This window comes from Syngnathus typhle, linkage group LG6, assembly GCF_033458585.1.
Source record: "Syngnathus typhle isolate RoL2023-S1 ecotype Sweden linkage group LG6, RoL_Styp_1.0, whole genome shotgun sequence".
Lineage (NCBI taxonomy): Eukaryota > Metazoa > Chordata > Actinopteri > Syngnathiformes > Syngnathidae > Syngnathus > Syngnathus typhle.
The window spans coordinates 9624384-9640073 of record NC_083743.1 but is presented as its reverse complement, the minus strand read 5'-3'; the positions used below and the strand labels follow the sequence as shown (position 1 = coordinate 9640073).

Below are 15690 nucleotides of genomic sequence, written 5' to 3'. Positions count from 1 at the left end.
CAGCAGGCTCGTTCTGTTCCACGTGGTGTCCGAGCGCAGCTCAAAAGAGGAGCGAAGAGGGCAGAACGTCCTGATGCTTCCAGACCCAGAACACCACCATGTCTCTGTACCGCAACTTGGCCTGGTTCCTCAAGGGCATGACAGAGTTCACCAGGTATGACTGATGCTTTCAATTTTTGTCTCCCCAGGTTTCATTTAAATTTAGTTGATTCCCATCTCATGATGATGCTCTTTGTGTTTGTTTGTTCTTTGCTTTTGGTTTGTTACACAGTAAAGTAATAATACGACAGTTGTTTGAATATTGCTACTTAATTTCTATCTGTCCGTATATAGATATCTAACTATCTTGTTATCGGGTATAATTTGTTCTCGTTATTTGAAACAATTTTCAGATTTTTTGACAGAAATTTTTGACTATAGATGCTTTTTGTGATAACGTGAAATACTTTGGGTGATAGAAAAGAGGTAAGATGGAACCCTATGTCGTGATGCATCCAAATTAAAATTTGCAAATTATTTCATTCAGTTAGTTATTTTGCTTCATATAAATTAATCCTCTCATTTTTAAATGCGATAACATTATATCTCTGAAGAAGGTGTGAGACTGAGCCGTATCAATTGAAAAAAAATAAAGATGTTTTTTGTGTTTACGATATGACACTGACCTCCTACCATTCACATTCGTCTTAAACTGCCATAAATATACATTACATAAATTGAGGACGAAATGACAGAAATGATCACCGACTGTAACTTGATTTTTCTATCGTCGCCAATAACGTGACTGTGACAAGCCAGTTAAACGTAACATCAACCATACATTTCATTTACACAATATTAATTAAGAGCTATAAATGGTTTGTGTCTCAATACTTATGTCCATCTACAGCCCATCAGAGGCTTTCCTCATTACAGTGGTTCGGGTTTTCTGAAAAGGTGCTTTTATGCTTTTTTTTTTTTCTTCTCCCCTTTGTTCTGTGTTGTTGCTTCTCCAACAGAGCGACCCGCTCTGTCCCTGCACTAATAGCTCTCTGCATGACACCACTGAACAGAGCGGGTATTTTGCCTCAGTCTCACTTGGCCTTGTGCAGCCTTCCTCAACAATAGCTTCCAGGACAATGGTTACCACACACACTTTCGTGCACATACTCCATCCCTGTTGTCAGTCACCGTCAAACTCTTCCTGTCACATCCGCTGCCAGGCACAATCTCTCACTCGTGTGTACAGTCAAACTGTGAGGCGGAACACAATGCCAAGTCTGCCTACTGACCCCCTTTGACCTGAATATAGCCACTTTTTCTCTCTCACTGTCACATGAGTTTCAATACAGTGCAAGCTGATTCGAATGCAAATCCTGAACAAGTGGTTCCAGATAAAGAGTCCTCATGGAGAGGCCACTGATGCAAAAACGTATTTGTTCTTTCTCCATAGAAATGCCTTCGAGTCAGCTTCCAAGCGTTTTGTGGAGAAGGACCTGGAGGTTTCTTTGGCAGGACGCTCCTTCATGATAACTGGAGCCAACAGTGGCATCGGGAAAGCCACGGCTATGGCTATTGCTAAGAGAGGTACAAGCCCCTATCGACATTTAATTCTTCCATTACTGGATCACATACTCTGGTTTTGACTATTGCGTAAATGTTCTGAACATTTCTATGATTAACAGGAATAACCATTGTGGTTGTGTCTCATAAGAACTCGTTTTTATTTTGCCACTTCCATAAACAGGAAATGTATACACTACAATTAGAATGTCACCATTGAGTTAAACCCATGATTATTTATTTATTTATACGCTGGCCTAATTTCAAATTTAAGTGTTTAGTGTTGTTGTATGAGCAGTACAGAAAGTGTTTAATGTTGAATGGATGTATTAAGTTACAGAAAGAAAAATATATAGAGTTCTTTTAGTTAAAAAATAAACTGCAAAAGATTGTCTACTGGTACAGGGTGCACTATGCCTATTGCTAAATCAGCTGTGATATGCATCAGCTAACCCGCGACCTTAATAAGGACAATCAGTATAGGAAATGAACAGATGTTCAATTATTCATATCCCGTATCTAGGAATTTAGGGACATTGTGTAAATGATCTTGGTACATCTGGCACAGACAGTCTCGTCTAGAATGGAGTGTTCTAATACATTGGATATAGAGAGAAAAATGTATAAATAAAATGTTTCCCACAGGTGGAACCATCCACATGGTGTGCAGGAACAAGGACAAAGCTGAAGAGGCGAGGGCTGAACTTGTCAAGGAGACAGGAAATAAAGTACGGTATAGTGAGACTTGAGTTACTCCAAACATTTGTAAATAAGGACACAGAAAAGCTCCACATAAAATCTGAATGTGACCCTAGGAGATCTATGTGCACATTCTGGATCTATCTGAGACCAAGAAGGTCTGGGACTTTGCTGAGGCCTTCAAGAGAAAGTACAAAGCTCTCAATGTTCTGGTGAGAAATTATGATGATTATTAATATTCTATTTCCACTTCCTTGTTAAAAAGATCCTAATTTCATCTTCATATCACATCTGTGCAGTGTTACTAGATCTTGATTGTGATTGATCATGTGTAGATTAATAATGCAGGCTGCATCATGAGTCAGCGGGAAGTGAACACGGAAGGACTCGAGAAGGCCTTTGCCACCAATGTCCTCGGTGAGTCCTGCGACCAGGTTAGCAACTGGAATGGTGACAGTGGAATGCTTCATCCTTATTATTTCTTGCAGGGATTTACATTCTCATCAAGAGTCTCATTCCTTTGCTGGAGAAGAGTGCGGATCCCAAAGTGGTGAGTCCTAGACATGTTTGTCTTTAATCTACAGGGTTGGAAAAAAAAATACAAGTCATTTATTAAAATGATGTGTACTGACTTGATAAATGAGCACTTTTTCATAAGTGCTCCAAGTTTGTCTGACAATCCTTGTAAGGTGCATATTCTGATGAGGTCATCCACCATCATTTATATCTCCATTCCTGCTTGTGCAGATTACTGTGTCATCAGGTGGGATGTTGGTACAGAAACTCAGAATAGGAAACCTGCAGTCCGAGAGAGGCCGCTATGATGGCGCCATGGTCTACGCCCAACACAAGGTATGACCAGTGTCGGTACATCTGGCAACTCATACTGGAAGTGTGAAATAATTCAGTTCCATGGGAAAGACAAATAGTAAAAGCAATCCTGATTAACAGTTCTAGAAATGTGAAGACGATGCTAAAAACATGATACCTGGTATTTGTTTTATATTGGGTGCTTGTGTTATTTGCAGAGGCAGCAAGTGGTGATGACGGAACAGCTTGCAAAAATCCATCCAAGCATCCACTTCTCTGTCATGCATCCCGGCTGGGTCGACACTCCTGGTACATCAATAACAAGTCCTAGTTTAAATAAGGGGTCTTAAACCCTGTTTCCATACTGCAAAAAAAAATAAAACTTTCAAATAATTAGGGTTGTTATCCAGCTTCTGCAGACCTTGCTGATTATCTGATCATTTGAATCGGGTGCGTTGCAGCAGGGAGACATAAACATTGATCATTCAATTTAACCTCCTTTTACATAAAAACACATCCAGAAAAATGACCTCCGAGGACCAGGATTGAAGACCCCTGGTTAAGATGGACATAAAAAGCCTGATCTACTCTTTTTAATTCCAAAAAAGGAAGCTAATTTATTTATTTTTAATTTCAAAATATTTTTCCATCATCCCCTATTACTTGTATAACTCACTGAAAAAAAATCTGAAATCTTTGCAAGTGCAGAGTGAAATTAACAAGGATTTGTCTTGTAATTGGAATAAGCCTGTGTTTAGAATTAACCCATCGCTTTCAAACTCATGTTCAAGGGGAGTCAACGCACAGCTCTTGCCATTTAATAGTCAATTCATACCTAGGTTGAAGTTACCAAATATGGTTACTTTGTAGTCTAAGAGAGAGCTCACACAAATGTATTACTAAACTTTCAAAGGTGATCATGTGATTTTGTACTTTGTATTTAAATCATGGGAAAAAATTCATTGTCACCAAACGGTGTCACCAAAAGTGTCACTTTGTACCCTGACACACCAGAGAAATTGTTTCACAAAACAGTTAGGCCATGAATTGTTTGAGAAAGGCATTACCCGATTCTCATCACAGATTCCACTGATTAAATATTTACACGTGCATTCCCTTCTTCCGCCATGTATTTGCATCAGCGGTGGCAAACGCCATGCCTGACTTCCATCGCTCCATGAAGGACAGCCTGCGGACCCCGGAGCAGGGTGCGGACACTGTGGTGTGGCTGGCTGTGTCTGAGGCTGCCGCTGGCAAACCCAGCGGTCGCTTCTATCAGGGTAAGACTCTTGAAAAAGATACTTTGACTGGAATCTTGGACTTATGAACAACGTTTAACTAATTTACGAGTGCCCTATCAACGCCAAACCATTGGATTGGGTTCGGGGTTTCAGAACAAAAGACCTTCCAAGTTAACATCCTTTTACTTTTATTTCCCTCCTGTTCACATAAAATCTTGTATTTGTGTGTTTCCACAGACCGTAGGATGGTGGCCACCCACCTGCCACTGGCTTGGACCCACAGTTCCCCACTGGAGGAGCAGAAACTCATATCTGCACTGGATGACTTGGCCAAGATGTTCCAACCACATTAAGGTTGAAGGAGACCACCAGATCACACGCACTAATAACACTAGTAATACTCATCAAGTCGCCAACCTGTGGCCCATCTTTCCCATACCTGCATAATATAATTTTAAGATGTCTTTTAAGACAGCCTTAAGAAAACACAATTAAGCATGGATTGTATTTGGATGATTAAAGAACTTTGGTTTTACTTTTGTGTCATAGACTCTAACTAAAGATTGTTTTATGATGTCTTCTGTGACATTTCACCAAGTCTCCCAAACCCACTGTGACTTTTGAAAGTTGTCAATCAGATGGGAATCTGATGAGACCAAAGTCTCAGCCACTATTTATTGACACAGACCCAGCTATGTGTTCAACCTCATTCTTGTGTCTAGTTTATATGTGTAACTAACAGACATGTTTCTTTTTGTTTGTCGTCTTGCTGTGTGTCAGGTTGAATTCAAACTGGAGTCAAGTGATATCTCTGGCCATTAAATGCAGCACAGATGCATTTTGTAATTGTGGCCAATATTCGTATTCATGATTATTATCTAGCCAGCACCCTGGACAACGAGCTTCTTAACTAACATAACTTAAATTTGGAAATGTATTCTCAAATAAAATGACAAAAATGGAAGGAGAAATGAGTGATTTCTTATTCACAAAATTACTCAGCAAAAGAAAAAAATGATGAAACATTGTAATTTGTCATTTATTATCAAGCAATAATCCATTGTCATTGAAACGTTTGTTAAAAATGAGCTTCTTGTTGCATTTTTAACATTTTATTTTACAAGCAGACTGCAAACATAAAATGTGAAATTACACAGAAATCCATAAAAAGGGTTTGTAGGGTAATCATGTGAGATGACTCATCTGGTTACAGTTACCACTTATAAAACCTTTCTTGGGTTTCATGACCAAAACAAAACATGAAGCACTTCAAATATACTAAGTGTTCCATTAGGTGTCACGGAAGCAAATAACCATTAGGAAGTGGACAAAAACTGGATATGGAAGCCCGCCACTGATCAGCCCTCAAAGCATGAACTGCTCGGAATGCAAGACACGTTATTAGCACATGAGAAAATAGCTTTGACTATTGATCAGCATCCCTGGTTACCCTTTGGATGTTGCAGATTTTTAAAGCCTAGCATAATATTAGCATCAATTCTTTGGAGTGAAAACAATAGCAGAGTGAATGACAAGAATATTTTTGTTGCTATTTTAAGGTCTGATTCTATTTTTTTATATTAGATGCTCTAAATTAGTCACAGTTCCTTTTTTCCCTCCTCCCAAGCAGTAACACTGCAACAGGAGTTGGGTTGGTAGGAAAAAAGAGCATTTGTGTTTGGTATGGTGTCCGCAGCTTGAATCTGCACACTCCTTGGAAGACAGTGAAACAACATATCTGATGAGTTGGTGGGGGCTTAATTCAATTTGCAGTCTGGTCAAAAACAGTCACTCAAAGGGTTTAGGAGTCGCTATATTTAACAATAATATGTTTAGTCAACTTCACTATATTAACAATATCTATAACGAGCTGCTTTCGCTTCACTGCATGGTAAGGAAAGCTGCACTCTGCATTTAATATAACAGAAAGCTCCCCAAAATTGAATATAGATTTCACCGATTGTTTGCAGAGTGCATGTCTCCTTTTGAAAATAGATTCTGAAAGCTTAAAGAAAGGGCAGTCAACATCTATTAACAAAAAGTGATAATCAAAATTAATCAATAAATACAAATCCAGAAAGTGGGGATAATGCATTGAATACAGTAAATTTCATTTAGTACAATTTTTCCCGTGTTTACAGTGGTAAGTCTTTAAATCTTCAATGTCCGGTATTTTATTTTTTACCCCAACAATTAATACATGACTAAGTTTCAATTTCATTCCTTCTTCGCATTTTGTGAAAGGCGGAGTGTTTTCCACCAAGGTAAGCTTCTGACTTTATGCTAGCATGGTTATGGAATATACCATATACTGTTATAAAGTTTGTAATCATATAATAAGGAAAAAAAACATAACTAAACATTTTACACAGATAATAAATACTTTACTACAAATATAATCACACACATCAAAAATTGGAATGTGATCAGGAATATATGGTGTTCACTTTTTCAGAACCAAATAAGGCATAAATCAGCCGCCATTTATAGGATCGCTACAAACCCCAACTATTCTTTCACTCTGTGTAGGTATGAGTTTCCTCCCAAATGGAATCCTTGTTAACAAGTGTTTGGAGTAAGGAGGGATGAACAAGAAAAACAAAGAAACCCAAAGAAGAGACATCCAGAAGTTCATTACGAGAGTGCATGGGGACAATCACAGGTACTGAACTGTAAAAGGCTTTGAACACGTTTCACGCTTCTAGTCTTTAAATTATTTGAAGGAAGACTGAAAGCCCTTATACAGCCAGGAACTAAGTTAAGTGCAGCATTTTTTGGTTCGATTAACTATTTGCCTTTGTGGTGAAAATCCAATTGAGCTCAATGAATTTATCTTATTAGCAAGTCTCAGAAGTGATTTGAGTTTTGGCCATCAGTGTCACACCATGTGATAAATCAATTTACGAACAGTGCAATTTGTCTACTCAACACTTGAGTTTAACAGTCTATTGATCCATCTCGGCAACAGCATTGTTGACGCCGCTACTAATCAGTGTTAGACTTTGCAAAGATGATCTGCTGCTATAGCAACGCTAGTTTTGCTTGCCTCACTTCGAATCAACACAAGGGAGGAGGGCGTGTCAGCATCACAGCAGCTGCATTATGGTGTACACAATTTTGAAAATGTACACAAGTAAACACAATAAATGATTTGTGGCTGAATTGCACAAAGTGGTCATGGTAACACCCACCCAGTGACAACTCACTGATGTAAAACATCCTGAGAGTGATTTAAGGCCTTCTGGTGAAAAAGACAGAACAAAGCTTGGGGGGGGGGGGGGTTACTGATAATTGGGGTCAGAGAGTAATTCCAATCAATTGTTTACATTTTAAACATGAAGCAGGATTCGTACAGATGTAGTGGTTATACATGTTACTGGGTATGACACAGTTAGTGGACTGCAAAAAAATATGCAGCGGAAGCATTTGTGTGTTTTTACAGGTGTGGCAGGTCAGGAATTTGTGAATCCTAAGATTACAGTACAAGGATAAAAAAAAAAAAAAAACTGACCATTGTCAACATTTGTCAAAAGGAACAGAAATCTTAAACGTAAACACTAATAACACTCTTCCCATTAGGGCGCATGCACACGTTTACATACACACACAATTGTGCTTAGTGCTCTGTGTGGGGTCACATACATTCATATACATGTTGAACTAAATAAAGTAGTGACACAGATCATTTCAAAGGATCAAGCAAAAACGAAAAAGGAAAAAAAGGGACGCGTAGACCTACGCTACTGACATTCATTCACTCACTCACACACGCACACATGTGCACATCCCCCAGAAGCTGCAGGGTTCAGGCATGATGGCGATGATGCACTGTACAGAGGGGTTTCCATGACACTAGAGGAGTGGACTGGACCAATCAGCGTGTGGAGAAGCCTGTTGCTAAGCTACAGCCAACCACCTGCGTCATATCCCAGATCTGTAGAGACAAACACCCGATGACAAGTCAAGAACTTCACCTAGTATGAAGATGTGACTCTTTCGGTGTGACATCATTACGGCACTTAACCGTAATCATCATCAAGACAAAGTGTGTTTAACCTCAGGGTCTTTCATTCACACTCATTATGTGGTGGCTTTGGTGTCTCCATTTTAGTTTTAAATCAAACGTTTGCGAACACCTGCTTTAGATTCCACAATTCCTCAATGCATATGCATTCCTTACAGTCTAATACAGCTTGCAAAGATGCAAAGAACTGTTTATACTCATTTAATGTATCACGAAAATAGAGCACAGTTCCAGATATAGTTTAGTCACAAAAGACCTTCGTTTTAAGCACTATCAATCATACACAGTAAAAACAACAAAAACATTTTCAACCTTGACAATGCGGTCATTTCCACAGGTGACCATCAGGCCTCTGGATGGGTCCATGTCCATGTGGGCTATGTTGTGTTTCCCCTCATGGAATGTGGCCAATGGTGTTCGACTATAAAACACACACAAAGAAATGCACAACTCATCAGGTTCGTCTCTAGTTTGTCTACGTTAAAAACATCTACACAACAATTGACTCACTCTTCTTCCTTGATAGACTCAAAACAGGTGTCACACATCCGCACTGGAAATTCAAAGCCCATAACTGGGAACGTGGAGCGTTTAGAACTGCAGCGACCACACACAGCTTTGCCGCATTTCCTGCAATGGTGCTAGGACACAGAAAACACACATTCACATTCATACTAATGACACACGACGAGAACAAAGCAATAAGTGCACAACAATGGTTGCTACCTGTCTGAGCCCCAAGGTTTTAGTGTCCCACATCTGCTTGACATTCCAGAAGAAAGGCTGCTCACACTTCTGGCATGAGTCACTTTCCAACCACTGAGGTGCCTGAAGAAACAGAAGAAACAAGGTAACAGAGTGCAAGGTTCATGTTATTGTACGGAAGGTCTGCGAAACCTGGGTTTTGTTAATTCTGACTACCGATGAATTTGTGGCTTATTTTCAGTGAAGGGATTTTTTTCTCTTTTGCATTCACCATTGTACTTTATGCCGGGGAAAAAAAAAATCCAAATATTGTATCGAATTTTTAGCAGTGCACATGAATAAAATATTCAACAGCTGCAGCCCTACAACTCCCCTGTGATATTGTCGCATTTTTATCGTTTAATTAAACCCGTGCTTCACGTCCACAAGAATAGCATGCAAAAAAAAAAAAATGCTCCTCATAATTAGAAAGCTGCTCTTCAAAGGAGCCATTGATTAGTCACAGATAACTTTCGTCATAAATATATTATTGATGCAAACCTCTTCTCTGGTTGTATCCATGTTCCACACTGCGATGCCGCCATCAGCTGAGCATGACACCAACTGCCTGGTAAACTGGAGATAGCGTAGTGCCTGGACACGCTCACTGAGAGTTGGAGAATAGATTTCCATCACAGTTTTTATGGTAATGTAACATTTCCCTGTCACAAGTGCAAACATTCATGAACTATTGCACAATCACTTGTGCAAACTTTGCTGTGCTCAAAATTGCTCTGAATCTTTTGAAGACATGGTGTTATGAACCAGACAACTTGTGTTATCATGTGGTGCATACACCTTTCAAAACATTTCAGTCACTTTAAAGCGAGGCTGCTGAACTTACTGGTGTCCCTGCAACAATAAGGTTCGTCCTTTGCGTCCTCCTATGTCCCACATGATGACACTGTGGTCAGAGGCACCTGAGAACAGCAGTCTCTGGTTGGGGTCCCACCACAAGGCTGCTACACTGCCTGAAAAGAGTAAGAGGGAGCTGTTTTCAGCAACAGTTGGTTTCTTGGCGCCACCTAGTGTACATTTACGAGCCTTCTTTCCAGTAATTACCAACCAGAACATCCAAATGTTCCATGAGATCATCAGGGGTGTTGCAGGAAATTATCCAATTTTACTTAATTTGTCTGAATTCTTTTATTTATTAAGTATAAATTTACCGTTATTTATATCACATATGTTACAAGTTACAGTACAATAAACATTTTGGTTTTGAGCATTTTGGTTTAAGACTGTCATCTGCTGGCATAAAATGCAACTACAGCTCAAGTAGCTGTAACTTGTGCCTGTCCACAGGGAATACAAACGCTTGAACTACTTGTTCATTTTCTACAAACATAAATAGTGTTGAATACATCAATTATTTACAAGTCTTAAAATAAAATAGTGCGGGGTGCCAGGAGACTTTTATACTCCCACAAAAGAATGAAGTTGTAATTTTATGAGCATAAGTAAGAAAGGGTAGCCGTTATTCTCTCATATGTTTAACTTTATCAAAAATATATGACTTGAAATTTTCAGAACAGTAGTCAATTTAACTTAATGGTGAGAACAAATAAAATTAGACCTTTTCTGCTGGAATTTTATGACTGGATTAATCATTTAACTCATTAATTTTTTATACAAAAACAGAGCTCGTACTGGAGTGAACAGAGCATCATACCCTGGACTTTTGATTAGGACATTAAAACAAAAACAGAATGCATTTGAATTGTGAGGCTTTTTTACTGCCACGTTTAAATATTTGTCAACATGAATGTGTCATGAGCAAACTGTTAGCTTGTGTAATTAGATGCCTAACTGCATAACTGTAAAAAAATACAGCCGTGGTTAAACACAATTTTAAACACAATCTTTGGCTTTTACACAATAAGACATGCGTTAAAAGACGGCCATACCAGTAAGACTTAAGACTACGGAAACACTTTGCGTTCATGTGATTTCAAGTGAGTTTCTCAAAAAAGCCACAAGGCTCATTTGAATAGTTAACAAGTTGATGGAAATGAAAATGTCATCGATGATAGAAGGACTGTTAATGATGAATATTTTCTAGAATTGATTATTCCATTGATCATTCCATCAATGATCAGGTAACATTTTATTTTCCAAAATAGCATACAGCATTACAAAATAAATTTTCAAATACTGTGAGCACAGATCGTCACAGGCCTGGGTGTGTTTACAAAATATAATTCACTTGCAAAATGTACAGTCTGAATAGGAACAGCACCAAACGAAAATAAATTAAGTCCGCTTTTGGTCTGGACCAAACAAGCGGAATAACAGACTTTTCTGGTCTGAATACACCCTAAATTGCCTGGGCGACCCCAAACTTTTGAACGGGAGTGTAGTATACACTTTCAGTACACAAATATATACATTGTGCTTTTTTGTGTGGCATACCTTCATGGCCCTTCAGTGTAGTGATAACGGAGTATGTCTGCTTCTCCAGCTTCAACAGTGTAATCTGCCCTGAGTAATCGCCAACAAAGGCATGTTGAGTCTCATGATCATATCTGAGTAGGGGGGTTAAGCTTTCAAAGTATTCAAAGAAATGGTTCTTGTATTAAAACAATGAATAAGGGATACTGTAGACAGGAAGCCCAGGAAGTGAAATAGTGTCTGCCCAGCATGCTTCCACTCTGGGTGCACATCCAGCTAACACTCTTGTCATGGCCAGTGCTCACTACCCACTCGCTTTCCAGGGTAAACACCATGTCTGAAACGCGGTTCTGATGAGCTGCAAAACACACACGCACGGACATTTGCAAATTGACATTGTGTTCATTTATACATTTTTATTATGTTAAATGATGTCACTTAGTGTACCAATCTGCAAATAAAGATAAGCACCTGTCTGGAAATGGCTCACCTGTTGAGACACAATTGTAAAATACTTTGTCCTTTTAAAAATGTTTGATTGATTGACAGCTTTATTTACTCCACCACAAAGCGTAATCTTATAATACATACATAAACATAATTAGAGAACCTCCGACAACTAATGATGGGCAAATGAAGCTTCAAGATGATTCATGAACCCGTTGTTGTGTTTCGTTAGACCTCTAGATGGCACTCTCTGTTCACCGAAGAGCTGAAAGCCCACCGACTTGCCATTTCTTAAAACCCTCACTTTAAACCAACATTGTCATCTAGAGGAGTCAAAGAATACAACAACTGGTTCATCAAGCTTCATTTTCCCATCACTACGGCGACAACCTCTTCTCACACTAAAATAAATGTATAGACACAAAGACAACATTTTGGCCAGCAATTACATTCGGTCTCCCCGGATTGATCGCATTGAAGTGCTTCATTCTCAAAACTTCTTACCTGGATATGTTTTTACATGATTCATCTTGTTGAAGTCTTCAGAGATGAGAAACTCCTTAAGGGCAAAAGAACAAGTTTCAAGTCAAATAACGAACCCACCCTCAAAGGCAATAGGAGGAGCGCTGTTTAAATAAGCCTCTTTTTAATAATGGAAAGAAAAACCAAAAGACAAAGCTTGACCCTGAAATGACAACAAGGCCATTTGTTTTGAGGATGTTCCACTCACCACAACCGCTCCATTGTCCTGCCCAATGAAGATGCGTCTGCTGTCATGGTGATATGACATACATGAGCAGGGAGCTGAAACATGGAAAGATAAGGAAATCATCACCATTAGCACATGGTGTATTGTGCTATGTTTTTTTTTTTTAGATACTGGAGAATGGACGGACATTTTCAAAATCTTACTTACAGGAGACTGTGTGATATATACTTGGCCAGTACTGACCACTGTCTCTCTTTAGCCAAACGCGAATGCTTCTGGAAATGAAAAGAAGGATACAACTTTAAGAAAACAAACCATTATGGCTCCCTTTGTTTAATGATCTATGCTTTAAAGCGTTTTGGGCTTTTTGTGCTTTGATGTGTTGGAACTCTGAAATTAACTATAACTTGAAAAAATACACTGCCAATAAAATAGTGGCAAAGTGAAAGATATACTTGCGTGTGAATATTTGTTATTTAAACGCACCACCCCCAGAGGTCAATGCTAATTACTTGTTAGCATGTCAATGGGATTTTACAGTGACTTTAGGGATAACAGTAGCAATATTTTTTAAAAGAAAACAGCTGTTGTATTTGAATATTAAAAGGAGTGTAATTATTTTTGTTGTATGTTTACTTTTACAGTAAAGTCCAACTGGGGTGTCACTAAAGAGCTGAAAGCATACTTTGTGGTGACAGAAATCAATCACCATGGACTGAGAGTGTGCCAACCAAGAAAAAAAAGTTCCTGTTTCTAAATCGACACGGTCAAGCTCGACTGAAATTTGCAGCTGCTCACAAAGGCAATCCAAATCCCTTCTGGGCTACAATTTTATGATCGAACAAGACAATGATTGTTATTTACCCACATACGTATGTTTAGGAGAATGAAAATGAAGCTTTTCAACCGGAGATTATTGTACTAATTTAATTGTCAAGAATGGTGGTAGTAACAATACATTCTAGGGCCACCAGTGGGGAAGACTATCACCAAATCAACATGAAGGCTGCTGAAACCTTGACGCAAGTGGATGTTCCAACAGGACAGTGATGCCAAAGACATATCAAAAGTACTTTTTAAATTGTTTTTCCAAAGCTGAACCTCAAAGCTAGAGAAGATTTGTGCAGCATCTGCAAAGAGTGGTCAAATTTCCAGCCGCAATTATGTCGGAGGCCTGTTGATGGTAGAGGAGAAACTTATAACCCAAAATTATTGGCCTGTTACGTTTGTATTTGAGCATGTACGGGTAATGTTGACCTTATGGTAATTAGAAAAAAAAAGTTGTACCTTTGGACCTTTTTTTCTTTTTAAATTATTGTTCTATAGGGATATTACATAAGAAAGGGGGCAAATTCATGGTCAAAAGCTCCAATTTAGATTTTTGACAGGGTTTATAAACATGGACAAGTGTGGATTGCAGTATTCTATTCCAATATAGCACAGTATAGTATTTGTTAAGCACAGTTCATAAGTTAACAAAAGTACAATAAAGTTGCATTTAACTTGCTTTTAAAACATTCAATTAGGCAAAATAAAAATCCTTATCTTTAAGCACACTATTCATGTTCAAATTGTACATAGCATGGTTCGCAATATTATTCCGCATCATTTTTGGTGATAATATGCTGGACAAATTTTACCATTGTAATTATGTTGCTTTTTGGAGAGGAACATTTTGATGTGCTACTTTTACAATTTGAGAACCACTGTTCTGCATCCAAAGTTTCTCCGTACACTGTCAACTATTCAGTCCTCATTGTAGAACAACTTTAAGAAGACAGTAAATAAATATAAATAGCTGATAGACTGATATTAACTAATTTGAGTCATACAGGAAAAAACGTCCAAATGAAAATGAGTAAATGTTGGACTAGTCAAATAAGGTACATTCAAAACTGATGAAACCGTTTTCTTCCAGAGGTCAATGGCTTCGTCGCCTCGTTTCCCTGCAGAATTAACAAAGTGTGATGCAAAATGCACCACTTGCCATTTACGTTAAATAATTATGCTTCTCCTACACTTGCAAACTAGTTTGCTAGCGGTTTTAAAATGTGACTATTTCACTAAACGAGATAACAGCTGCAGATCATATTGCACGCAGCTATTATATTGCATCGTTGTATAACAAATAATCAAAGGCATTATCTGTGGTAAGCCTAAAATGTGATTTTCACGGGACATTGCTCGTGGCCGTTCCTTTAAGGCTGCTTGTAGAACCGCGCACACACACGTACACAATTGTATCGAAACATTTGAAACATACTGGCATCGATTTTAGGGATTAAATGGCAACACATGGAAAGGAAACCGGACTTGTTTACTGCTACAGAAACCGGGTTTGTTTACTGCTACAGTTAGCTGTTCAATGTCAAAGTCGAAGATTCATAACAAATATACGAACGCAATTAAAGATCAGCGCCTAATAATAATTTTATAAGCGTCCTATCTTTCACAAAGGAAATCTTTAATGTTGAGTTGTATTCAGATAAATTGGTTTCACTAACTTACCCACGCTAAAATTTTAGTTTTATAGGTCTGCTTTAGTTGCCTTGAACATTAGTTTGACCACTTTTGCAGGATCTAACTAGTCGCCACAAAATAGAGAGAACCCGCAGGCTACTTCAATAAAGCTAACATAAGCTAGCTAGGTTGGAAAACTCACCTGTCTTCGCTGACAGTGATCACTCCATTCTCCTTGGGGATTAAAACGGCAAACGTGACAGCGTCTGCGTGTCCCTCGATTTTGTTCAGAAGAACTGGTCTGGCGCTCTGGGGCCTCGAATGGATCTCCGCAGCCATGGTTTAACTAGCCAGCCACAATGTTTTCCTGCTGCTAATTCTCTTCCTCGCCCAGTCCAGGAGGATCAGCTGACTCACAGAGACGCTGTTCTCATTACCGTAATGACTGCAAGGCATGCGCCCAGCAAACCATGCCGCGTGATGATCGCTACAAATAATGATTTATACAAGTCGACTTAACTACTATTGTGTATTTTCCCTTTTTTTTCTTTTCTGAGATTCCCCCCTCACACACTCACACACGTTTCGTTTTCCATAGGCCACATGTAATGATTGTTTTTCAA

General features: G+C 38.7%; 2 protein-coding genes across 2 annotated transcripts; one reads left to right on the top strand and one right to left on the bottom strand.

Annotated features, from left to right (window-relative positions):
• The first annotated feature begins 6 nt into the window (after positions 1-6).
• On the top strand, positions 7-5256 carry dhrs12la (dehydrogenase/reductase 12-like a). The gene is made up of 10 exons (XM_061281025.1): positions 7-154; positions 1433-1566; positions 2188-2270; positions 2358-2453; positions 2577-2658; positions 2730-2791; positions 2989-3093; positions 3270-3360; positions 4194-4331; positions 4530-5256. The coding sequence occupies exons 1-10, from the start codon at positions 99-101 to the stop codon at positions 4643-4645; spliced, it is 963 nt and encodes a 320-aa protein (XP_061137009.1). The 5' UTR covers positions 7-98; the 3' UTR covers positions 4646-5256.
• A 56-nt stretch (positions 5257-5312) lies between these two features.
• Positions 5313-15490, bottom strand: wdfy1 (WD repeat and FYVE domain containing 1). The gene is made up of 12 exons (XM_061281024.1): positions 15270-15490; positions 12815-12882; positions 12629-12702; positions 12403-12457; positions 11659-11809; positions 11473-11585; positions 9905-10031; positions 9562-9667; positions 9043-9144; positions 8827-8957; positions 8629-8737; positions 5313-8226 (listed from the first exon to the last, which is right to left on the bottom strand). The coding sequence occupies exons 1-12, from the start codon at positions 15404-15406 to the stop codon at positions 8167-8169; spliced, it is 1233 nt and encodes a 410-aa protein (XP_061137008.1). The 5' UTR covers positions 15407-15490; the 3' UTR covers positions 5313-8166.
• Positions 15491-15690: the final 200 nt, after the last annotated feature.